This window comes from Malaclemys terrapin, chromosome 1 (assembly GCF_027887155.1).
Source record: "Malaclemys terrapin pileata isolate rMalTer1 chromosome 1, rMalTer1.hap1, whole genome shotgun sequence".
Classification (NCBI taxonomy): Eukaryota; Metazoa; Chordata; order Testudines; family Emydidae; genus Malaclemys; species Malaclemys terrapin.
This window is the reverse complement of record NC_071505.1, coordinates 101,144,410-101,169,407: the sequence shown is the minus strand read 5'-3', so window position 1 is coordinate 101,169,407 and position 24,998 is coordinate 101,144,410. Positions and strand designations below refer to the sequence as shown.

General features: G+C 40.3%; 1 protein-coding gene across 1 annotated transcript in view; it reads left to right on the top strand.

The window, feature by feature from the left end:
- Positions 1-23,311, top strand: part of DRAM1 (DNA damage regulated autophagy modulator 1) — a 29,658-nt gene extending 6,347 nt beyond the window's left edge. The window contains exons 2-7 of the mRNA XM_054033352.1: positions 3,616-3,683; positions 5,686-5,828; positions 12,345-12,522; positions 17,878-17,936; positions 20,438-20,530; positions 21,754-23,311. Coding sequence (XP_053889327.1) covers positions 3,616-3,683; positions 5,686-5,828; positions 12,345-12,522; positions 17,878-17,936; positions 20,438-20,530; positions 21,754-21,798 — 586 coding nt within the window. The 3' untranslated portion in view covers positions 21,799-23,311. The remainder of the gene's footprint in view (positions 1-3,615; positions 3,684-5,685; positions 5,829-12,344; positions 12,523-17,877; positions 17,937-20,437; positions 20,531-21,753) is intronic.
- The last annotated feature ends 1,687 nt before the right edge of the window (positions 23,312-24,998 follow it).

Here is a 24,998-nt window from a genome sequence, read left to right as displayed (position 1 = left end):
ATAATAATTTTTATTTTATAAATACCCAATATAGGTCCACTCATAGCTATTTCAGTTGTATTTCTTTATGATGTAACAGATATCATGCGAAGACATAGGACATGTCTACACTGGCTAGGACATCTATATTAATATCTTTCTAGCAAACTGCTTAAACACAGTTCTTGGTAGGAAACTTCACCGTCTATCATATACAGAACCTAAAATGGGGAGTGGATGTAGTATGGATGGTGAGTCCTTTCCTTTATGCTGCTCAGAATCTAAACTGATCTTTACAAAAAGCTTGAAGTCACCTAGTAGGATGTAGTGGGTTGAATTTTCTGGCTCATTTTTAACTTGGTGGTTTGAATACTCAATGTCAGATTCCTAAGGATATTTTCTGCAAGCTGGTACTTTTTCGATCAATGAATGTCATAGTTCCTTGTGATGATAAATGTTGGGATTTCATTTTGAAGCAGAAGAATTTGACTCTATAATAGGCATATAAGGTATTTTCTGAGTAACAGCCGTGTTAGTCTGTATCCGCAAAAAGAAGAACAGGAGTACTTGTGGCACCTTAGAGACTAACAAATTTATTAGAGCATAAGCTTTCGTGGACTACAGCCCACTGTGAGTGTAAATATTTTGGATCTTAAATATTCATTCTCTTTCCCCTCCATACACTTCAAAATAATATTTGATTCAGCAGAGTTCTGAGTGGCAATCTTAAACATTAATATTATCACTTCTTCCTAATTCCCTCATGTTATCCACAGTGGGTTACCCTTACCTGTACATTATTGTAAATTAAATTAATAGCAGATTTTGTTTCATATGCGCTATGTGTTTTTTTCCATTTAAAAATTTCTATATGATGAATGTAATTTCATTTTAAATCTTTCTCAACTACAGGCAAAGCACATCATTTCTGTAAAATATCTACAGTAGTGATACTGAAGACATCAGTTATGCATTTTAAGTTTTCATTTCATGTTAGTTTATTCTTTATAGTGAAAAGTATAGAATTACAATGATTTTGTCCCTGAAAATCCAGTACTGTACCTTATGGTTACATTGTAGATGTGCCTATGATATTTGTGGTCTGAAAAAACAATCATTTTTAAATACTGTACATATTTGAATATACACAGCACTGAGTTTCCTTGAAACTGTAGAACTCTATACAATTTAGTTTGACAGCTTTAATTCAATAATTAATGGAGCTCAGTACAATTTAAAATTATTTGGACTGCTCTTAAAATGTGAAGTGTTCCCAGAATTTCAAATGACTGCATACTTCACGTGTGCAGATTCCATTCCCTTCTCACCTGAAGCTCTTCAAAGGCTTTGAAGTAACCATGATTCAGTACTTGGGTTGCATAGAGCAGTTTCTAATTTGCAGAAGTACTTCAGAATTGTCTCAAGTGGCTTACTTTGGAAGTAATTCTTCTGCCGTTTTTTAAAACTGCTCCAGGCTCATGAGGAAAATATAAAAAAATGCAAGGTTAAAAAGGCCCTGATAATTAAAACAAAGATTAAGGATGGCATTCAAATACACCTACGCTATTAAATGGGAAATTAAGGCAACTTTTTTGTTTTTACCAGGTTCGCTGTCAGGTAAAGAATGTGTGATTATTAAAAAGTATGTGCAGTAGCAAGTCTTTAACAACCATAATAACTAGAAGATAAGATGAATAGAAAATCTTAACGTTGTCCTGAGAGACTGTAGAAACTCTAAGACATTGATTAAATGCTGGAGTGTCCCAAGCTATTGCTCTCTGAACCCTATTAGAATTTTTACCCATATGTGCTGGGAGTCAGTATGGATGTTTTCAGTATTAGTTTCAACAACTTCACAAAGAAAAGGACTCATATCACTATCTCCAATGTATCCATCTAGTTTCTTGCCATTCTTAACCAGCTAGCCTAATTTGCATGGAAGTGATAGACAGACTATGCACATCAACCTTTTGGGGGCAGAGGGAGATTGCAATTCTCCGATTTAATTTTGAAGGTCTGTTTCCAGTCTTCCTACTTGAAGTAAACAAGATGGCCAAACTTTTTTTAAAAACGGCCACTGACTTGGAGTGCCTTGGTTTTTTTGGATGCCTGATTTCAGGGAGTGGTGTTGAGCACCCACAGTTTCAGTTGAAGTAAATGGGAGCTACAGATGCTCAGTACTTATGAAAATTGAACCAAGCTGGGCAGTCAAAAACCTTGAAGCAGCCAAGTCCGTGGCTATTTTTGAAAATTTGGTTGTAAATAAATGGAAGTGGCAGAATAGAAGGAATCTAAGTACAATTAAATATTCTATATTAGTTTTCTGAGTGTTTGACCCCTTTTCTTTCTATCATGTTAAAATAAGGAATTGTTTGTCACATCAGTGGTTACAAGAATGAAGGCTTCCCAAAATTACTGAGTAGGTGAATTGGGGGCTCCTTTCAAGAAGATAACCAGTAAGCAAGGTAGAAGGAGAGCAGTGGGTACACATCACTAAAGTGAGCTGCTTGTTCAATGTGCAGTACCAGCAAGGATTATTACAGTGTACATTGTTTAGTATAGTATAATTATGTGTATACTGTAAGACCTACATTTATTTATTCCTGGAATTTTAGCAAGAACCTTGACATTTTGGCCATTAAATGACAATGATTTTTATAGTGAGGGTGCTGAGAGCCATTGAACCAAACTGAACCATCTATATGGTGAAAACCACTTCAAGCCACGGGATGTGGCAGCACCCCTAGTTCCAGCATCCATGTATTCCTGAAGAGAAGACTTGTGTGGATATAGCAGAGACTACCTTACTAAAGTGCCTCTAATAAAATTGTTTTACTAAACATAATAGCAAGCTAAGGAGGGGAAATTGCAGAGCTTATGTTTTGAACCACTTGCAGGTTTGAACGTTAACAGTGCACTGTAGTCTTGATTCTCCTTTCACTTTACAGCAGTTTTACATTCATATAATATCATTGATTTCAATGGAGTTAGTCCTGATTTATATTATGTAAATGAAAGGAGAATTGGGGCCCTGCAGCTCTAGCATTTTAATGTAGCTGCTCCGTCCTTTTATCAGTCAAAGGCAGATCCACACAAGTAGAGAGAGCAGGATACTGGAATTGAGGGCTGGGGTGTGAATCAGAGTACAATTCTGTCCTTTGACAGCAGAACTATCTGTAGGATCCAACAGTCCAACACAGAACCATATGTTCCCACAAGCCTGCATACTGTCGATTGACATTGTCTTAACTACAGTACTAGCTTAGCTGGCAGTTGACATATAAAATGGCATTGACAGTGCCATCCTCCGTAAAGTTCACCAATGTCCTTCTAACTAGTTGCCGTTCATAGATACCTGTTGTGTAACTCCAGGTCATCACAGCTCTGTATGAATATTGGATTGGGGGAGGGATATAGCCCAGAGACTGTGTTCTATGGTAAGATAACAGTTTTTTCACCCAAAAATAAACATTCAATTCAACCAGTAAAGCCTTAGACAAGCAACAGAGGACATTATATTTCCTTGTTTAAATGTCTGTCTTCTTAAAATAAAACCTCATACAAATGACATTTATTTTAGGGAATTGTAGTATAATTTAGGACTTCAATCTTACAAGCTTGTTCTTCTTGTTTTAGTGACACAGGAACAAAACCTCCAGAAAGTGGCATCTTTGGGTTTATGATTAATATTTCAGCATTTTTAGGTATGTATGGGGTATTTGGTCTGAGCATATCTAGAGCCAAATTCTATCTGAATATCAGAGAACCTGGATCTAGAAGTAGGATGAATAACAGAAGCAGGTTGCCCCTATTCCAGTCCCCACAAAATACTGCAGGGGGCCTACTCCAGAACACTATAGAGGGAACTGCAGAGTGCGACTTAGGGGTCAGTGAGTATAAAGCAGGGGTGGGCAAACTACGGCCCGGGCGCCACATCCGGCCCTTCAGACGTTTTAATCTGGCCCTCGAGCTCCTGCCAGGGAACAGGGTTTGGGGCTTACCCTGCTCTGGCACTCCAGCGGGGGCTTGCCCTGTTCTGGTGCTCCAGGCTGGGGCTTGCCCCACTCTGGAACTCCAGCTGGGGGTTCCGTGCAGCTCCCGGAAACAGCGGCATGTCCCCCCTCCGGCTCCTATGCATAGGGTCAGCCACGGGGCTCCACATTGGCCGGGAACCAGCACATTTTAAAAATGCTGGTTTTGTGTACTTTTAACTGAATTTGAATATCCATTCAAATAGATTGACACAAATCACAAGTAAAAATTAGTCATTTAGTAAGTAAGAAATGCACCATTCACTATTTTCTAACATAATAAATGTAAAAAATAAGAATCTGAATAAATGTAAATTAAGCTGTGTAATTACTTAAATAAATATGTGTAGATATAATGTATCCTCCTGGTGGGCAAAAAGAAGAACCAATTTAGTATAAAGGCTATATTTAGTTGTAAATCAACATGTTTCAATGGTTACCACCAATTTGAATCAGTCTGTCTTAGGAAATTAACTAAAAACTACAAATGCAAAACACAAGTAAAATTGATTATTTGAATTCAGGTTTCCTGCTTGCTGATTACAATCATGATCAAAATCAGTGATTTAAATTGCTTTGATTTAAATCAATCCACCCTGTCCATCAGGAATCTTGCAGGGGGGCCAGGCGGTCCTGAATCAAAGAACTGCAACTGACTGTGCACTCTCCTCTCATCTGATGGAGTGGGGAATCTAGGCCTGCATATTTATGCATATATGCTCCCCAACCCCAAAATGGTCTCTATACACAACCTCCTTCTCCAGTTATATCTCCTCTAAGGACCTATCTGTATAGGCAAGTTTACTGTGTTGGGGAAATTGTGTATAACGCTGTATGATTTGTTCTTCCCTATGTAGACAGGACCTGAGTTATGAACTGTGTTATAATGTTGTTCTTTACAGGGCCTGATTTACAACATATTGACCCCATCCTGTTATAATGCAATTCGCTGATGTAGTCAATTTTCATATGTAAATAGGTCCTTATAGGAATGAATTGAGTATTAGGGCCTATAGATTGAGTATCAGAGCCTGAAGATTGAGTGATATTTTGGCAAAAAATATCCGTATACACTAGTTTGGAGGGTTCTTATGGCAAGGGCTAGTCAGAATTGGGCCCCAAGAGTTGAGAACAATTTCAGATAACATAGTTGAATGCACTTTTTTTTTCTATTACTTACATCCAACAAAGAAACTATATGCTGGTCATTAACAGATGTAGTTCTGGAATATAGAGATCTATCAGGGCAGACTAAAGTCTAATAAACTGTCCATCTTCCAACTTAGTGCTCGTCTCCCTGTCATAACCTATCCTGATGTGGGCTACATGGTTGTCAACATTCTCTGCTCTCTAAAATCCAAATTGTAATGGGACTGAAATGACCCTGTTTCCTAAATTGTCCCAAAGTAATTTATGGGGACACCTGGGGAAAATAGTATTGAGGAGACCCCTTCAAAATGTCATCTGAAAATAATACATGTAGAACTTACTACTTTTTAGTCCCCATTCCCACTCCCATCACAGTAGAATTAGAGAAGATATAATTCAGTGGATAGTGGTTTTAAGTTAATTTTGTAAATGTATATGTAATTTCACCAAAGAAAATGAAAAAGTATAACATAATTGCATGATAAATGAAAATAAACGTTTTGGGTGGTTTTTTTTCTGTTTTTAGGTGCAGCTACAATGTACATCAGATATTTAATAATAGAGAAGCAAAATGAATCATCACATTTTATGAGTCCTTCATGTAACTTAATTGCATTATGTATTGGATTTCTAGGCTGTATTGGAATGGGCATTGTTGCAAATTTTCAGGTATGGTCCAATTTTAATCACAAATCTAATTTTAAAAGTTTTAACCATAAAAAATTATAGATCTAAATGGTTAATGCTGTATTTATGGATTGGTAAATTAACAACATGAGAAACAGTGTCCTTTTTTACTTCCATCTGTTCCACTAGTCTTCCAAAGGAAATATTTGGCTCCTAACTCTCTTAAGGCCAGGTCTACACTAGAAACTTTTGCCTGTGTAGCAGTATCTATTAAGGGTGTGATTTTTAGTGACATTTCTATTCCAGCAAAAGCTCTAGTGTAGACATAGTTAGACTGGCATAAAAGTGCTTTTACCTGTTTAGCTTATTCTATTATTCTTCTATCAGCACTCCTTTGTTACACCAGGCAGATTTGCTGGTATAGATATACTGGCAAAACCTTCTCTAGTATAGCATAGCCTTATTAACAGATAAAGAGAGGTTAATAGCACCAGTCTGCAAGTTATCACTCCAGTGGAACAAGTGATCTGTTAAGCCTTTCAGGTTTGGAGTGGAGGGCAAAACAAATTAGGTCTTGTCTACCCTAGCTTTATTGGCAAACCCCTCCTATTGGAGATTCAGTATATACCAGCAAAAGCTGGGACTGCTTATATCAGGGGTAGGCAACCTATGGCACGTGTGCCGAAGGCGGCACGCGAGCTGATTTTCCGTGGCACTCACACTGCCCGGGTCCTGGCCACCGGTCCGGGGGCTCTGCATTTTAATTTGATTTTAAATGAAGCTTTTTAAACATTTTAAAAACCTTATTTACTTTATATATAACAATAGTTTAGTTATATATTATTGACTTATAGAAAGAGACCTTCTAAAAAGGTTAAAATGTATTACTGGCATGCGAAACCTTAAATTAGAATAAATAAATGAAGACTCGGCACACCCCTTCTGAAAGGTTGCCGACCCCTGGCTTATATGCTTAAAGTTAGGCACAAGTGATAGTACCTTCCTTTTTTGAATGAGGATGGACTTAAGCATGTGTTTACATACTTTGCTGAGTCAGGGCGCATAAGAACATAGAAGGCCATGCGGTTTAGAAGGATATGTGAAGGTAGATGTGCCCCAGAGCACAGAAATTTTGCAACTGTAAGAAGTAATGGGTTGTGAGCTAGGCTGAAGTTTGTGTGTATGTGCAACTTGCATCTTCCCACTGCCTGAGAAAGTAAGTCTTGTTCTAAGAACACTTGAGTGGAAATATTTTGTTTGTTATGTTGCAAGCCATTACAATTTACACTGTAAAATTATAAGCAAATGACTAGGATAATTTACTAATTCCATGTCTTTGTCCAATTCTCTTTCTTTTAAAAAGAAAGCAGCCCACTTCCTGATCTTAAAGATACTTGACCACATTGGGTAATTAGTGTTCTCATTGAGCAACAGAACACACACCATCCGTTTAGAGACCAAGTAAAAGTATATTTTGAGCTTGATGTGCAGCTAGTCAGCTTCTTATCTGTCAACTGATACCATGCAGGATGCAGCAGACTCCAATTTGGGCTGAAAACTAAGGATTTATTATGTTTTCCAGGCTGGTAGACTGTGGGAACATTGCAGAGGTGAGGGCAAAGTCTGTACCTATTTTAGGAGTGCTGATTAGCAGGGAGGGAGACTGGCTGTTCTACTAAGAGAACTTCTGGGCCCAATGGACACTGTGAGGTTCTAATATCCCTTACCTCCTAATATGCGTCCCATGCTTGCTTTCTGTATTGTCCTGCTTCACCTCTCTCAATACCATTACTCCTCAAACATTTTAACTACAAATATTTTTGAGGCATCTTGAACCAGAAATAGCCCCTCCCTTTGCCATTGCCCATTTGCTGGTAGCACTCTTCATGCTCCTAAGATGCCAGCTCTGCTCCTGGTGGTCCCCTCCTCCTCTTTCTCTCAATACATGCTGTGGAGACAGAGCAGAGAGCGAGAACCACTAGACCAGACACAAGAAGTGTTACAGGAGCAGAGTTGGCAATATCAGTGCAAAATCAAGAGCCCCAAATACTGCAATGAAGAGAAAAGAGTAAGATAGTAAGCAGAATGACATGAATGTGAGGTTTGAAATCTTGCAATACAGAAGGTCTAGAAATATTTTATTTGAAAAACACAATAATAAACTTCTCCTAGCCCTGGTCCGTGACCAGAGATCAGAAAGAAAAATTTTGATCTCTGCCCATTATCTCTTTTATCATCTATTTTTTATTTTAACTTTCTCTCTCCAACTCTTTTGTTCTTTCTTAAAAGTTTCTTAATAAGGTTTTGGGATCTTCTCAGAAAGCATAAGACGAGTTCTCACTGATTCTGACATTCCTTATTTTACTATTTGTACTGCAATACAAACCAGTCAGGGCCCCATCGTGCTTCATGCTGTACAAACATATAATAAGATACAGGTCCCTGCCTCAAACAGCTTACAGTCTGAAGAGACAAGACAGGCAAAGGAAGTATCATCCCCATTTTGCAGACAAGAGAAAAGAGATATTAAGTGGTTTTATTGAAGGTCACACAGGAAATCTGTTGGAGTGCTGGAAATTGAACCCTGATCTTCTGGGACCCACGCCAATATCTTAATCACAAGACCATGTTACCTCTCTGAAAGTTACTTCTTAACTAAATGAAAATGAGACAGCAAGCAAAGTTTCATTATTGCCTCACTTTCCTTCTCTGTGCTGGACAAGGAAAGGAATACACAGAATTGCATGGGATCTCTTCAGAAAGTAACTAATGTAAAAAACATCTAAATTCCACCATTTTCCCCAATTCTTTTCTAGCTTGAGAAAGGCATTCTACACAACAATATAAACTCCTGCAAGAGGTGCAAAAGGCCATCCAAACCAAGTGTTTTGCAATCATTGCAAAGTTCCTGTGTTAGGGCTTCTGCAAACCTAGTATAAAATCAGTTGATTATGTCCCTTGAGGGGAAAAAACTGTGGGATGTTATGAAATATTTCTTTAATCTTCCTTGATATGTCATGTAGCCTGCTATACTTTATCAATAATTTGCCAAAAGCCAGAGCCAAACAGTATGTTTAAATAATTTACAGCATTTTGCACAGTTTACCAGCTTTGATTTCATCTCTGAAATCTGGATATTTGAACTTTCATTTATTATTATGATTGTCCTTGTATAGTAAAGTTCATTCTTAGTAGAATTAATCTGTTTCAAGCCATTTACTAAGTATAGAATGCATTAATAATTAATTGTTTGCCAGTTTCCTCACGTGACTTAATGTGATCACATATACTGTAGGATTTTATATACTAAGGGTAGAAGATTTCTCATTTGGAGCGGAGGAAACCATTTTAATGAGACACGAAGACAGAAACATATTTTTTGTTGGAATGGAGAGGCTATAGACCCATCTTTTTATTCTGCCATGTTTGTTATGTGACTTTCTGATAACAAGCTCAGTCACACATTGTTAGGCCACAATATAGGCACATTTTGTTTTGTACACAGTATTGTGCTTGTATAGTAATCTAACAATGTACAATTGTGTATAGGGAAGGAACAGAGAAGAACAGTAATAGTCAACCAGAGAGAGCTGAGGAGAGAAGAGAGATAAGGCCTGTGAGTTAGCAAATCCATGGATGGTTTCAAAAACTGAGGAATACAGTTTTGCAAGTAGTAAACATTGGATGTTTCAGGCTAAAAAGTCTCCAGTGCAGTGTCCAGCACTGTTAATATTACCTTCAGGCAATATTTTGTAACGAAAGGTTTACACACTGTAGAAATTAAATCATATAAATCATGCTTTGCATCTTAAAAATAATCCCTGCTATTATTGATTTGTTCTATCGGTAGCAAACAAATCCCTGTTGCACTGGTTGGACCATCTGGTGGTGATGCATAATAAAAACATCTTCCCCCAGAAACCAAAACCAACTCCAACCAGGAAAAGATGACGCAGGAATGAAAAATAGTTTAGTAGAATCAGGAAAACAACTTTGACATAAAACTCAGAGAGGGAGCCCAGTCACATCACTAATTTTGATTTTCATTTGATCATGCCTGTTTTACCTACTCATCTCTTAATGAGGGCTGTCAAACGATTAAAAAAATTAGTCATGATTAATTGCAGTTTCACTTGCACTGTTAAACAATAATGGAATACCAATTTAAATATATTATAAATATTTTTGGATGTTTTCCTACATTTTCAAATATACCAATTTCAGTTACAACACAGAATACAAAGTGCACAGGGCTCACTTTATATTAGTTTTTATTACAAATATTTGCACTGTGAAAAAGATAACCAAAGAAATAGTATTTTTTCAATTCACCTCTGAGCTTGTGAAAACATTTCAATTTCACACATGCTGTGAATTTTATAATTTGCTTTTATCTACCCAAATCTTGTGAGCTCTGTTGTTAATTTTTAATCAGCAAAATTAGTTGTAAGGGAAGTTTTTTGTCATTTTGGTACTGGGGAAGGCAGGATGGAGAGTATAATTGTAATGGTATTGCTCCTGAATGCTCAGCAAAACAGCAGGAAAGTGTGGGCGGAAGATAGCTAGCAATGTTTCCTAAAAGCAAAAGAACTTCTGGGAAGGTGAACAGAGGTGAATCAGGTGTTTATTCTCCATTTTTAATCATACAGTATTTTAAAATACAGAAGTGAAATACAGTTGGTGGGATGGTGTTAAGGAGCAACTGACCATTAAAGGAGAAACTCCTCAGAGCATGAGTTAGGTAAAGCAAAAATCTTATATCTATGGGTCTGATTGTGCCTCTTAGCCATTGCCCCTGGACAAAGGAGGTTCCCCCATATCTTTGGCCACTAGGCTTAGTCCCCTAGCTATTAGGTATCTGGTAAATTTTCTGAGCCCTTTTTTGGCATGTATGGAGGCTAGGGTGAGAGACAGAGACGGTCCAAGAAATAAGTTAGAAAAGAAGAGAACAGTGGTGCTGGTATCAACACGTGTAGTTAAGCTTGTCTAACACTTTCAATTATGAGACCCTGTTTTCTTATATAGATAGCATGGGGGGGGGGGAGGAAAATAGAGAGGAGGAGCCATTTAGATAGCACAGTAATGGACATAGTATAAAAATCTGAACAGAATAAAACACAACAAGGGGGGTGTAGAAGGAGTGAAGCAAAAGAGAAGCGGGCGGCGGGGGGGAGCAGATATTGAAGACAACAACAGGGTAAAATTACACCATCATAGGAAAGAAAAAGGGGAGAAAGGTGGCTTCATGCCAGGAAGGGAAAGAAGATATAACAAAAGCAAGGAAGACGTGTTCTATTAATGCTGCTTTGCACTGCTCTGGTGGCAGAAACCAGCTTAAAAACTGGTTTAACTAGCTCTGAGAGGATTTCTCTGGCACAGAGGTGATATAGATCTGGCATAGTTTAACATATGTAGTTTATACATTTAGAGAATCCAAGAAGTTCTTTTGACTGTCCATATACTTTATTTTACTGTAGGTTTCACTTCCAGATATATTTCAGAGTGAGAGAATCTTCAATAAGCTGGATATCACAACATAAATAAAGATGGCTGATGACATGGAAAGGGGAAGGAGCTCAGGGGGTTGACAGAGGGATATGGAGATTTTCACATCAAAGTCACTGGTTTGGACTGCTGCACACCACCCTCCCCCCAGCTTTTATATTGCACACTCTCGGACTGACCATCTGATAGTGGGGGATTTGAAGTGACCTGGCAGTTCTAGTCTCTTACCAGCAGTGAGGGAAAACACCACCAAAACATTTCATTGGCAGTTGCAGCAGAAAAGCCAAGGACTGGCTAGGTATAGAGAATATGAACTTATCACTCCTGAAACCAGTCCTGCAAATATAAAATGAAGGCATGTTGGCAAATAGCATAGGCAATCTTGCATCATCTGTGTGGTACCTCTTTTGTGGGAAAAGCACTCAGTTTGCCAGTGGTGTCAAGCTGGTGGCATCTTTCACAATCACTAAATTGTACAGGAGGTATTTAGGATTTAGCTGGAACTGGTGGAGATGGTAGTGTTGTCTGAATCCTTTTCTCTGGCCTGGTTCAGGTCAGACATCTCTCAGGATGATGAAGGCCCAATGTCCCAGGAACTGGTGGGGCGGGAGCCAAGATGGTGAAGCTCACCTCAGTACCCAAATTTCCCTCCCCAAAATCTCTTTAAGGACCCAAAAAGGGAGGGATGGGTGGAATAGCTAGTCTCCTCATTTTTTCTCTACCAATTAGGCCTAATTTCCAACACACCAGCTTTGGTTAATTGATTTCTGGTCCTCTATTCCTCTTGTTTACTAGTTAACATTTTAACACAGTCCTTGAGTTATATCAGTCAACCTTTTTGTTCATACAAATTCAGTCTGTCTCGCTTTTGCTCCTTTTCCCTTCAACAACTGTTGTTATTGGTTATTGACACATTCCTTAACCTTTCCCTCACCTCCCACAGCTGAGCTCACAATTAAGACAGATCTGTAGGCCCAATTTTTACAATTGGTTTCTAGGCACTACTGTAATACAAATAACAACAGATAATCACTCTGCTGATTCTCTTTCCAGGAGTTATCTGTTCCCAGCGTCCATGATGGAGGAGCTCTTGTGGCTTTTGGCTCTGGTGTTGTTTACATTGCACTTCAGTCTGTCATCTCTTTCAAGTCATGTCCACAATGGAACAGTCACTGTACATGTTATATCAGGATGGCCATCTCTATAGTGTCATGCATAGCTGTCATTCCCAGTATCCTTTTTGTGTATCACATTGTTGTATCTTTACACACAAATGTTCTTCCTCTGACATTAAACCACTTAAAAAGTAGGATAAATACCAGGCTACTGCATATATTGCAGATGGAGCACCATGTTTAGCAAGTTAGCATTGTAAGAAGCATGAATGGCCGTTACCAGATCTTTCTAGAAGCTACACCTCAGTTGTCAGTAGTGTATTTAAGTCTTATGCCCTTGTTTCCTACTATTTATTTATTTATTTTTTTGGTTGGGGAGTGGGGAAGAAAGCAAAGGGGATTCTATTTTAAGAGACAGCTAGTGAATGTAAATACAATACACAGTCCAGCACTCATGTACAAGAGTTAACCCTATAATAACCAGCCACCAACACTCTACATACAGGTCAAACTACCCTGTAAGTAATAAAGAGGGCAGGTGGGAGCCTACCCACATTTGGCCCTCTGACTGAAGAGACAAGCAGCCATCCCTCAGGCCTTTGGATCTGGCCTGCGGGATTGCCACCCCTGTGGCACTACGGGCCCCGCGCCGCTCCCAGAAGTGGCCGGCATCACGTCCCTGCGGCCCCCGGTGGGGGTGGGCAGAGGGCTCAATGTGCTGCCCATGCCTCCAGGCACTGCCCCCCACAGCTCCCATTGGGCAGGAATGGGGAACCGCGGCCAATGGGGGTTTCGGGGGAGGTACCCACAGGCAAGGGCAGTGCACGGACCCCTCTGCACCCCCCCCTCGGGGCTGCAGGGACGTGGGGCTGGGCATGGTGTGGGGCCAGGGCAGGCAGGCAGTCAGGACAGGCAGGCACTGGTGCACACTGCTGCCACCCCGGAGCCGCTCCAGGTAAGCGGCACCGGGCTGGAGCCCGAACACCTCCTGCACCCCAACTCCCTGCCGCAATCCTGCACCCCAACCCTCTGCCCTGAGCCCACTGCTGCACCTTGCACCCCTTCCTGCACCCCAACTCCCTTCCCTGAGCCCCCTCATACACCCGGCACCCCTCCTCTGCCCCAACCCTTTGCCCTGAGCCCTTTCCCACACCCCGCACTCCCTCCCACATCCCGCACTCCCTCCCACACCCCAACCCCCTGCCCTGCATGCAATTTTCCCACCCAGATGTGGCCCTCGGGCCAAAAAGTTTGCCCACCCCTGTTCTAGCCAGTATTGTCTCCTCCTGTATAAAAGATCTAGCCATCTTCGGAGTGTTAGCTAGAGGAACTAAATACAGTACCTCCTCACTTAACGTTGTAGTTATGTTCCTGAAAAATGCGACTTTAAGTGAAACAATGTTAAGCAAATCCAATTTCCCCATAAAAATTAATGTAAATAGGGGGGATTAGGTTCCAGGGCAGCTTCCCCTACTCTGCAAGCACCGGGGGTGGGGGGGCTCAACCCTCAGCCCGCCCACTCCACCCCTTCCTCCAAGCCCCCACCCTTGACCCTGCCTCTTTCCCCCCACCTCCTCCCCCTTTACTTCACACGCTGCATCCTCGCTCCTCCCCCCTCCCTCCTGCCTCCAAAATGCCGCAAGCCAGCTGATTGCCGCCGGCAGGAGGCAAGGGAGGGCTGGGGGAGGCGCGCCGAGTCCTTGTTCCTCCCGAGTCCCTCCTACCCGGGGCAATCAGCTGGCTTGCAGCGTTTAGGAGGGAGGGGGGAGGAGCGAGGTCTTGGCGCAGGCTCCCTCTCCCTCCCGCCCACCTCCTGCCCGGGGCAATCAGCTGGCTTGTGGCGTTCGGGAGGCAGGGGAGGGAAGGGGAGTCTGGGCGCCAAGTCCTCGGTCCTCACCCCTCCCTCCTGTCTCCAAACTGCCGCAAGCCAGCTGATTGCCACTGGCGGGGGGCAGAGAGGGAAGGCGCTGATCCGCAAGGTCTGCCGGCGGGTGGGAGGCTGCCAGCTGTGAAGAAAGCAGGCAGCCAAACAACGTAAGCGTGGAGCATTGCACAACTTTAAATGAGTATGTTCCCTAATTGATCAGCAACGTAACAACGAAACAATGTTAAGCGGGACAACTTTAAGTGAGGAGTTACTGTACTGAAATGCATAAGTTCCCATTACGTAGGCACTTTCTGCCTCTATTTCCTCTCATTGAGTTCCCAAAAATAATCCACACAGTCTTTCTGCCCACTAACTCCCCTGCTTGGAATCTGCATTTATTAACAAAACAATCCTCAACTTGAAGTCCCAACATAAAGGACTCCCAGCTCTTTTTAGCTAGAGTCCTTCCACAGACCTCTGCCTTCCTTGTCCAACTCTCTGACTCCAAGAAGTCAGCAGGCAACCTCCCTCTGCTACTGTCCTGCCCCTCCCTTACTTTCTCAGGGTCTTACTCCCAGGCTGCTTCCCTGGAGTTGTCAGCTTCTGCTTAGACCTTTCTTCAGAACCAGCCACAGTAACCTAACTTACTCCCTTCGGTTCCCTTTCTCCAAACAATTCTCTGCCCTTTATGAGGCCCACATGTGGGCAGTGACAGCCTGAAACAATCAGTCCTGCCCCCTCTGGCTAGGATATAATTAATTAGCATACAGGGGTGTGATTGAACAGGATTGGCTAGCCTCAGACCACCTGGCCCTTAAAGGGGCAGACCACCTTGCCATCAGAGTATGTGCAATAATTTACTCCTGGAGGAATTTTGTGCCAAAAAATTAAAAATTCTGTGCACAATACTTTAAAATTCTGCAAATTTTATTTGTCAAAATAACACTAATCACACCAGTTTCAATTAGTTTGGTAATGTATTTCAAAATACCTGTCAGCAAGTATGTCTGTAACAGTACAGACACACACAAAAAATTCCCCCAGGAGTAGAGAGTTAAAGAACCCCCTATGACAACCCAGTTCCTGTTTCTCTTCCCCCTCCCTCTCCCAAAGCCTAGCTGGGGGGACTAGAAACCCACAACCCCTCCACCCCAAAGCCCAGCTGCAGAAGCCCTCCCAGCCCAGATATCCCCCAGAGCCCAGCCATGCCACCCCCTTGCCCAGATACTCAGACCCCTCCCCACCAAAGCCCAGCCATGGGTCTACCCCAGCCCACACACCCATCCTCCTACCCTCCCCCCGGCTCTCAGAGCCCAGAGAGAGAAACAGCCTGATGCTGGGTCACAGGCTTGTGTGGAGTTTCCTGCACAACACCATCTCCTTCCCTCAAGGCATGTGGGGAACTGAAGCTGCTGGGAACCATCTAGCTCCCTCCCCCACCCCCTGGCAGTGTCTTCTATGTGCTAACTGGGCTCTGCTGGGTCCAGCGGCTCCCAGTAGCAGCCAGCAGCATTGCAGCCAATTTCTATGGGGGAAAGGAAATTCTGTGCGCACATTAATTTCTGTAAAATTCTGCTTTGTACAGTGGCGCAGAATTCCCCCAGGAGTAGCAATAGAATGCAGCAATTGAAGTTATACAAATGTTTCAGAAGGCAGACTATGACCTAAGGTGCTCACATTCACAGCTTCTCCAGCTCACAGTGGTGAAAATTGTTAGCATAACACGGGACTACGCTGGTTGTTGTCAAGTATACGTCTTAAATTTGCAGCTTCTCTCACTCATGGTGGTGAATGTTCAAAATGCAACTCATGACTGACTCACATCACTATGCTGGATAATACCAAGTATATTTATGTACTTGTCTGCTCGCTTCAACCTGTTTCTTTCAATTGTTTTATATTTTAAATATTTGTAATAGCTTTGTGTATGTGAAGAGGTCAGAAATACTAGTTTGTAAATCTGGTAAGAAATCCTGCTCTGGGAAAACTGAAGTTTATTTTATTATGCTGCCTGGCCATGCCTCGTGGAAGCTAAAAACAGACCAAAGATGACAAATAATATTCACTTATTTCATAATCTGTATAATTGCTGACTGTCTCGTGATTCTGCTGGGCTTGTGACAGCTGCAGTATTAGTGAGAAAAGGAACTCTGCTGTGAAGTTCCTGTAGAAAAAAGAATGTTTTTCTTGTATATAAAATGTATATTTTATACAGATAAAACAAATTAAATTTTACATAAAGAAAAGTTATGATCACTTGTGCGCCAACTGCTCTATTGGTGCATTCAACCTAATTGACAGGACAGTGTTCTTGTATAAACTTACTACGAGCTGCTAAATATGAGTCACAGCAACCAAGCCTCTTGAAGAGAAATCACCTCTGTTGATCATTGTTTTAATCCTTCTGGTTGAGATGAGTAAACTGTAGTGAACAGGACTACTACTTATTGACAGGTTTCAGAGTGGTAGCCATGTTAGTCTGTATCAGCAAAAACAACGAGGAGTCTTTGTGGCATCTTAGAGACTAACAAATTTATTTGGGCATAAGCTTTCGTGGGCTAAAACCCACTTCATCAGATGCATGGAGTGAAAAATACAGTAAGCAGTATATATATTACAGGACAAAAAAAGATGGGAGTTGCTTTACCAAGGGGGGGGGGTCAGTGCTAATGAGGCCAATTCAATTAAGGTGGATATATAATATATACTGCTTACTGTATTTTTCACTCCATGCATCTGATGAAGTGGGTTTTAGCCCACGAAAGCTTATACCCAAATAAATTTGTTAGTCTCTAAGGTGCCAAAAGGACTCCTCATTGTTTTTATAACTCATTGAGTTGATCTGTCAGTTGGTATTATTAACTAAGCATATAATAAATCCAGTGACAGATGAACCAGAGTGAAACCATTAAACATCAGGCTAGAAAATGTTTGGGGGGGATTTTTTTTTCATTTCAGTGCTATCTCCATCATCATCTGACTAGGTTCCCTCCTGCCACATATAGCCCTAGAAACCAAAAGTTGATCAAAGCTTGGTCATGAGGATCCTACTCTACCCCTTCATTTTGGCACCCACAATTTCCCCTTTATACTGAACTAGATGGCCTTGGTGGTCATTCTCTGGCTGGGAGACTTGGTGAACTACCTTCTTAGAGGCTAACCAGAGTGTCACTCCACAGATAGGGGAGCACCAAAGCCCACTGAAGTCAATGAGAATCATTCTATTGACTTCAGTGGGCTTTGGATTGGACCGTAAATGACAAGCAGTGTTCACACAAATGATTACACATCTTAGCCACACAGCCAGGGTCTACTTTTGGTTTCTTCTCCTGTCCATAAGAATGCCTCATCTCACCGTCCCTCCTTTACAAAGACCCCTAATCTTATTTATTCAGAGTGTCTTTTGTGTTGATCACTGTAAGACCCTTTGTGGAAATATACTATGTTTGCTTGGCTTTTTAATATTCTGATTTAATACTGCAGTGTAACTTGTTTTTTGGTGTCTTCAGTCTAGAGAATGACTGAAGATGCATTATAAATAGAAATATTTACATTATTATTCATTAAGCAATTCTGATGATTTCCTTTACATTATTTTCCCCAGTGATTGCATGTGCATCATTAATTTCCATAACAAAAGTTGACTGGATTCCAGGTGAAAAGGTAAACCCTTAATAGGTAACCAATTTAATCCTGCAGCCTATTAGCTTGGGTACGCGATGCTATGTACTTTTAGGCACATGTAAGGACAAGAGCACAAGGAATTTAAATAGTGTATGACCATAAACAAGCTGTCAAACCTCTGGCATTTCCCTATTTAGGGAAAAAACAGTTAACAGCTGGGCTTCTTAAAATCAGTGATGGGGAAACCTCAAAAGGGTTGGACTTTCATTTTAAATAAGCACCCAAAGTTCCAGACAATCTGATAATGCAAAATTGAGTGAGAAATCTTGTGATAAAACCTCTCTAGAAGTGACTTGTTTCATTATTCAGTGATTCCTTATGCAACCACATCCTCAAAAAATGAAATTAATAAAATAATCAGTCTGATCGCCAACCCTCAAGGATATCTTGGTTTGAATTATGGATGATGGTTTCGCTCTGGTCTTTATTTTACTGTACTTTTTCAGCATTCCTAATTAAAGCCTTGCCCCTGATTAAGCATTTAGGATCAGATCCAGAGCCTTTTGCAATCAATAGCAGTCTTTCCATTAACTTAAATGGATCAGGATCTTAGAGCACTTGTGGTGATGACTGGGAAGGATCTCAAAGTTGGATTTGTGGACAAGCTATACCACAGGAGGGAGCACTTTCTCCACAAATGAAGTAAAGGAATGCAGTGCCTGCATCTTGTTACTAAAGTTTATAAGGGTAAGCTGGGCAATATGCTTAGACAAAACAGTGGAAAAGCAGCTGAGAAGATGAATCTTCACAAGTTAGATATTTTTAATAATGTCTAGCTCCTGTGTTTGTGTTATGGGATGGGGTCCTTTTATTGGAACATTTGGCATATTTAAGAAACCCCCCCTTTCATTCTATTTGTGCCCCATTGCAAGAGAGCTTCTAGCACAGCTCTTTTACCAAACACTCTGGGTGCAGGCACAGTACATGTGATATGGATGGCTATCTCTAAAATGTCATGCATTTGCTTGAGGCCTAGCTCTATTTAATAGGAATGATTATGGCCAAGGTGAACTTATATTTATATCCTTCTACTGAGGATTTTCCCCCTACAGTTTATTCACTTTATTATGCAATACATATTATTTAATGGTAGAGTATGCAAAGCCTCTAGCAGGGGTGGCCAAACGTACTGACTTTCCGAGCCGTATATGATAATCTTCAGAAGTTTGAGAGCCAGGCTTGCGTGGCTCGGCTCGGGGCATCAGCCCTGCAGGATGCGCCTGCTGGGGCTCGGGGCTTCAGCCCAGCGGGGCATGTCTGCCAGGGCTTGGGGCTTCAGTCCCGCTCCTGCGGAAGCCCCGAGCTCAGCAGGCGTCTCCTGCCACGCTGAAGCCCAAAGACCCACCCTCCCTGCAGGGCAGAAGCCCTGAGTTCCCCCCCGCCCCAGTCTGGTAGGTGGAGAATGCGGAAGGGGGAGGGCAAAAGGGGAGCTCTGAGAGCTGCACTTTAACTGTGAAAGCGCTGCATGCAGCTCGCGAGCCATAGTTTAGCCATCCCTGGGCTATATATTTAGTACTCTGTGAAAGCTTAAACCTGAATTAGCTTTCAGGAAACAAAGCACTGGGCAGATCTTCTGAGTCTCAGTCTGGATCAGATATTTGCTGAAATTTAGGTGTTTGGGAATGGGAAGGGGAAAGAGAATTTTTTTTTTTTTTGCTAATTTTTAAATTTTGGTTTTTAAATAAATAGAGAGATATTGATCTAACTGGAAATGGAGTGACTTTATTATATAAAGTTCACGTCTCTTCATCAAGGTGCAATAACTTAAAATGTTCTGGAAACCTATAATTTATTGCACAGTTTATAAACTTAATACTGTCAAGAAAATGTGTTTATTTTTATTGGTTGTTTGTTACATATGAAGTCACTAGTTTTGTTATGCTTTTCACTATTTCATAATGGTACAAGTTATGTATATATGCGATATATAGAATATTGGATACGTTTTCCTTTCTCCACTCTTACAGTACTTTTTAAGGAGCTAATCCTGCAAATTTCTGAGAGCCCTCAACTCCTGCTGAAGTCAACTGGTGTCGTGGGCTCTCAGCACCTTACAAGAAGCATTCAGCACCCTAGTCCAAGTAATAAACATCCTAGAATAAAAACATTTGAGCATTGAATGCAGGAGTTTGTTTTTGCTGCAGATGACATCCTCAGAGTTTTCAAATAGAACTAGTTATTTGCCACAAATAGACAAATAAGAGTAGAAGGGACGTTTTACTCAAGCAGCTGTTATTCATACATTCCACATTTTTCCAAGATGGACATTACGCTAAACGTTTTTCTCTACCCAAACCTAAAGGAAAGGGCAATTCCAAAAATGTAAGCAAGACCAGCCATTTACAGATTTGATATTTCCCTACATGTACATTAATGAGAATTTCTATTTTTGTTTGATTTGCCATTTCTGTCTACCATTCCATGTTAATTTTGTTTTAGTGTTTTATATGGAAGTATGTTTTGTTTCTCATTTCCATCAGGATTATACTTATCATTTTGTGAGTGCAATCTGCGAATGGACAGTGGCCTTTGGTTTTATCTTCTTCTTCTTAACCTTCATTAGAGATTTTCAGGTTGGTATTTATGAGCCTAAGCAGTAGTTAAAAAGGACTATCAGTTATATAGTGATAGGTACTATAGAAATTAATAATTTTTAACCAGAGCTAGAAAGGTCAAAGATATTCACATACAGATTTTATAACAACACACAGAGCTTATTTCTGGGCGTCCACCAGGAACATTTTTACTTTAATTATTTAATCATTCAAAATCCAGTGCCAGATCCTGAGCCCACTTAGGTAAATTGATAACTTTACTCATGTGCCTATGTGTTTGCAGGATCAGATCCTGTAAATAGTAAGGTACAAGTGTATAACATGGCACCAAAATAAGTGAAGTAACTCACTTTTACTTGGGTTTTGTCTATTTTTTAAAAGCATTTTGTTTTTAAGAGGGATTTTATGTAAAAATTCACTTCATTTCAATCAGACCCCCTCCCTTTTTTATTTTTTAAAGTTGTGCACTTTGATTTATACTGTCCAATAATTTGTGCAAGGATGTACTTGTCATTCATTTTTCCTTTTTAAGATAAAATACTTTTAAAAATATTGAAGTGAAAGCCTTCTAATGGGGATAGATTGCACCCTGATAGAACTGAACTGATTGTTTAGTATTGAGCCTCTTGCATACTTATTGCCATACTACCAACTGTGGTATCTGTTCTCTGAAAATAGTATATGTGCATAATGCATTCCTGGACACAGCACCCTACGTGCTCTCTCTGCCACCAGCAGGACTCTCATATCATGGCCAGACAATGCAATAGTCAAATAAACATAGGGCTGGGTAGAGCAGCTTCAAATTACACACAACTCAAAATGTTACGGTATTAAAGATTTAACCAAACATATACGCACACCGTTTTATTAAAATAAACAGAAAATGCAAATATCTTATCCTAATTTACATCCTACGATAGAATATAAACAAAATATGAAAACTGTCAGATTTAGGCACTCAGAGAAAGGGTAAGTCTTACAGCACTGCACACAGTTCACACACTGCAGTTTCAGACTTCAATCTCTGACACCTTTTAACCAACACAGACAGAAAACCAACCTATATATTACAATAGACTCTAAACAAAAATCTTTTCCCTTCCAAAATTCTAAACGCTCTCATCATGTTCTACCTTTTGCTAAAACATCCCAACGCAGTCGCTGTGGTCCCTAGTATTGCACAGCACAACTATGTAATTAATTTATATTAAAGTGATCTTATTTTATTTTTCCTATAGGGAGTTACCTTAAGGATATTAACAGAAATGCATGAAGACTTCTGATAATAGAGAAATTATATTTTTATCAATGAACATTGTAGGATTTTTTTTATTAAAGAAAATGTTGCAGTGAAACGAGGGATTTCAATGCTGATATGACATGAAGCCACTGCATCAACTCTGCAATCTGCATGATCCTATCCAAGGACACCTTTTTAATACTAACATTTCTAAATGCACTTTTCTCCTGAATGGGCTCTCTTTAGTCTGCATCCTTGCAATATTTTGTAATTTTTAATACTGTTTGATCATTTTAAAAAAGGTACCAAAAGGTGACCTGTAAAAGCACTTTCAAAGTCTGTCAAAGTGTACAACAGAGGCTCCTCAACTTTTCACTTTAGAGCACATGCTGTTTTTTCTATTAATAGTAGTCTGATTAATGGAAGTAGTCTTAAACTGAAAAGGAAAATACGGTTTTCATATTATTTGCAAAGTGTCAAGAAAGTGAACAAAATTAAATCAGTTTAATTTTAATTAGCATGTTAGATTGTGCTTTTCTCCCACATTTTGAATATTTTTTTGTCCAGGTCTATGCCCTGTTAAGTTGCAAGACACTGGGTAGGAGGAAGAGAGGTTGTGAGCAGACACGGGTAACTTTGTTCCAAGGCCTACAGTTTTGTGGTTTACTGGATTTCAGCACTTATACTGTCAAGCTAATGGGTACATTATAAATATCCTATATGGAAGTCTAGACGTTAGTATTGCTTGAAAAGTGTTTTCTGCTCATCAGTTTCTGGGGTTTTGTGAGAACATGCCCATTTCTTCTTCCCTGTAGAAAGCTAAAAGCTCATTTTAATGGTGGCTACTGGGTAGCTTAAACTGAAGAATGTAATGGGAAGGCACGGGATAATAAAATACTACTTTTCAGAAACAGTCAGAGGGAAATTGGATGGTCTGACATCTTAATGCTGTTTGACTAACATGGACAAGGTCTTCCAGCATATCTTTCTAACCAATGACAGCAGAAGGAGAGCCTACCCTAGAGTCATCAAAAAGAGAACTGAAAAGGGAGGAGAGGAGCCACTTGTAGTTATATAAAGGAACTGACTATCATTACTGGAGGGCATCTAAGATTGGGATAGGCTGTGGCATATGCTGCTAAAAATTTTTTACTATAAATCTTTTTATACCTTGTTTTTTAAAGAAACTATTACTACATTTGAAGAGTCTGGGATGGAAGTTTGTTATAATAATTGAAGAGTCTGCCATATTTCAACTAACCAGGACTTAGCACTTGCTAGTATCTGGAGGCAGAAATATTCTTCATGGACTATAGAGAAAAGACAAAATTTAATTGGCTCCATACAGGGTACTAACCACTGAGCTATCAGGCTAGTTCAGCAAAAATTGTACTTTCCATGGCATATCACAATCATTTGCAGAAATACTGGTGATTGTCATTAGGGGTTAATTTTATATTAAATATCATGTACACTATTAGTAAAGAGTGATGTCTAAGACTTGCCAGCTGCTAATGCATCCTTTGATATGTATATTAAACTTAAAGCCAAATTCAGTTGAGTCTTCATTTCTTTTATTAATAACTCGGAAAAAAAACCCTACAAAGTTTCCTTTTAAGATTCCCCACAGCCAAAATAGTGTGACTTTTTTTCTGCTTGACAGCACTGGCGGCTTTGCTATCTGTAGTGTTCTGCCTTGAATTTGAAAGTGTAACCATGACGCCTCCTGTTGAAAACCTAGTCCAGACAATAAATGCAAGAGATATGCCTGGCTGATTAGAGAATGTGTGTTCTATGGGGAAAGAAGACACAATGTTATATAGCATTTATTTTGATACCTCACAAGGCCGTAGGACTCACAATAACTTCAAGGAAAGGGGAACTTTAAAAAAAGGAACAACAGGATTTAGAAACCTGGGAAAAGTTAGGAAATTTGAATTCATAGACTCAGTATGAACCACAATGAAGAATATTTCATTAGCGTGACAGAAGTTACGTTAGCCATGTGAGATGCTTACTCTGTATTTTCAGTCATAGAATCTTGGCACCAAACACACGCCGAGCCAGGATACAGAACCATAAAGAGGAAACACCACTTGCATGATTAAATGGCAATGCACACAAGTTTATTCTGGCCAAATAACAGAAATCCAGCACAAATAATAAATTCAACCAAAAATGTGGTAAATTAAATAAGAAAGCTGAACAGCAACTAGCGAAAGACACATTCCCTGTCTCCCTGAGAGTCCACTCTGCTAGCCCATTTTTACATGAGAGCCAGAATTTCCCCCTTGCTTAAGGAACTGCACCCAACAAGAAGAGTGCTGCATATGTAACACCGACAGACCCCGGTCGTCGGTGAGCAGGATCAAATCGGGGACCTCTGAAGCTTAGTGCATGAACCTCTACAGCATGAGCTAAAAGCCAACTGGTTGTTAGCTAACGCTGTCGAGCAGACTCATTTTATCTCTCTAAGTGGTCTCTGTGCCACTAGATGGGACACAACACCACACCCAGAAGGTGTGTGGGTTACACATACACAAAATAATTATTCCCAATAAAATAAGATTTACACTTGGGAATCTCACTAGATTCATTAGCTTGGTGGACTGGATATAGTTTCAGCTGACAATATGCAGTTCTTATACAGCTAAGACATAGACATAAAGACATGAAATGTATGAACTGAAATCCTTTAAGTGAAAGAGTCTTGCCCTGGAACAACTAACACACAGTGCCCTCCAACACTTTCTTGGACAGTATTTGGTCTCTCAACTCTGGGACTGACTAGCTGGGTGTTAAGTCTACTGAAATGGTGGTAAATACATTCCATTTTCAATGGCCCTTAATCAACAAAGCAATTTCATTTCAAAGGCTCTCTTGGGAAAGTATTCCTAATCAAGCAGAGAACAAACATGCAGGTAATAAACACAGGGCTTGATTGTAAGTTTACAATCTGCCCTATGTGAGGGACAAACCATAGTGGTGACAATACAAGGGCAAACCAAGAAGGGAAACTGACTGAGTCACAATTCCTGCCCTGTTTTTCCCTTTTCCTGTACAGGACAGTAAAGGGGAACTTGCACCCTATCATGAAGACAGGCCATAATGCTGCCCATAATAAGTAAGACAAAGTGGATGAGGTAATAGCTTGTGAAAGCTCAAAAGCTGGCCTCTTTCACCAACAGAAATTGGTCTAATAAAAGCCTATTACCTCACCCATACTGTCTCTCATATTCTGGG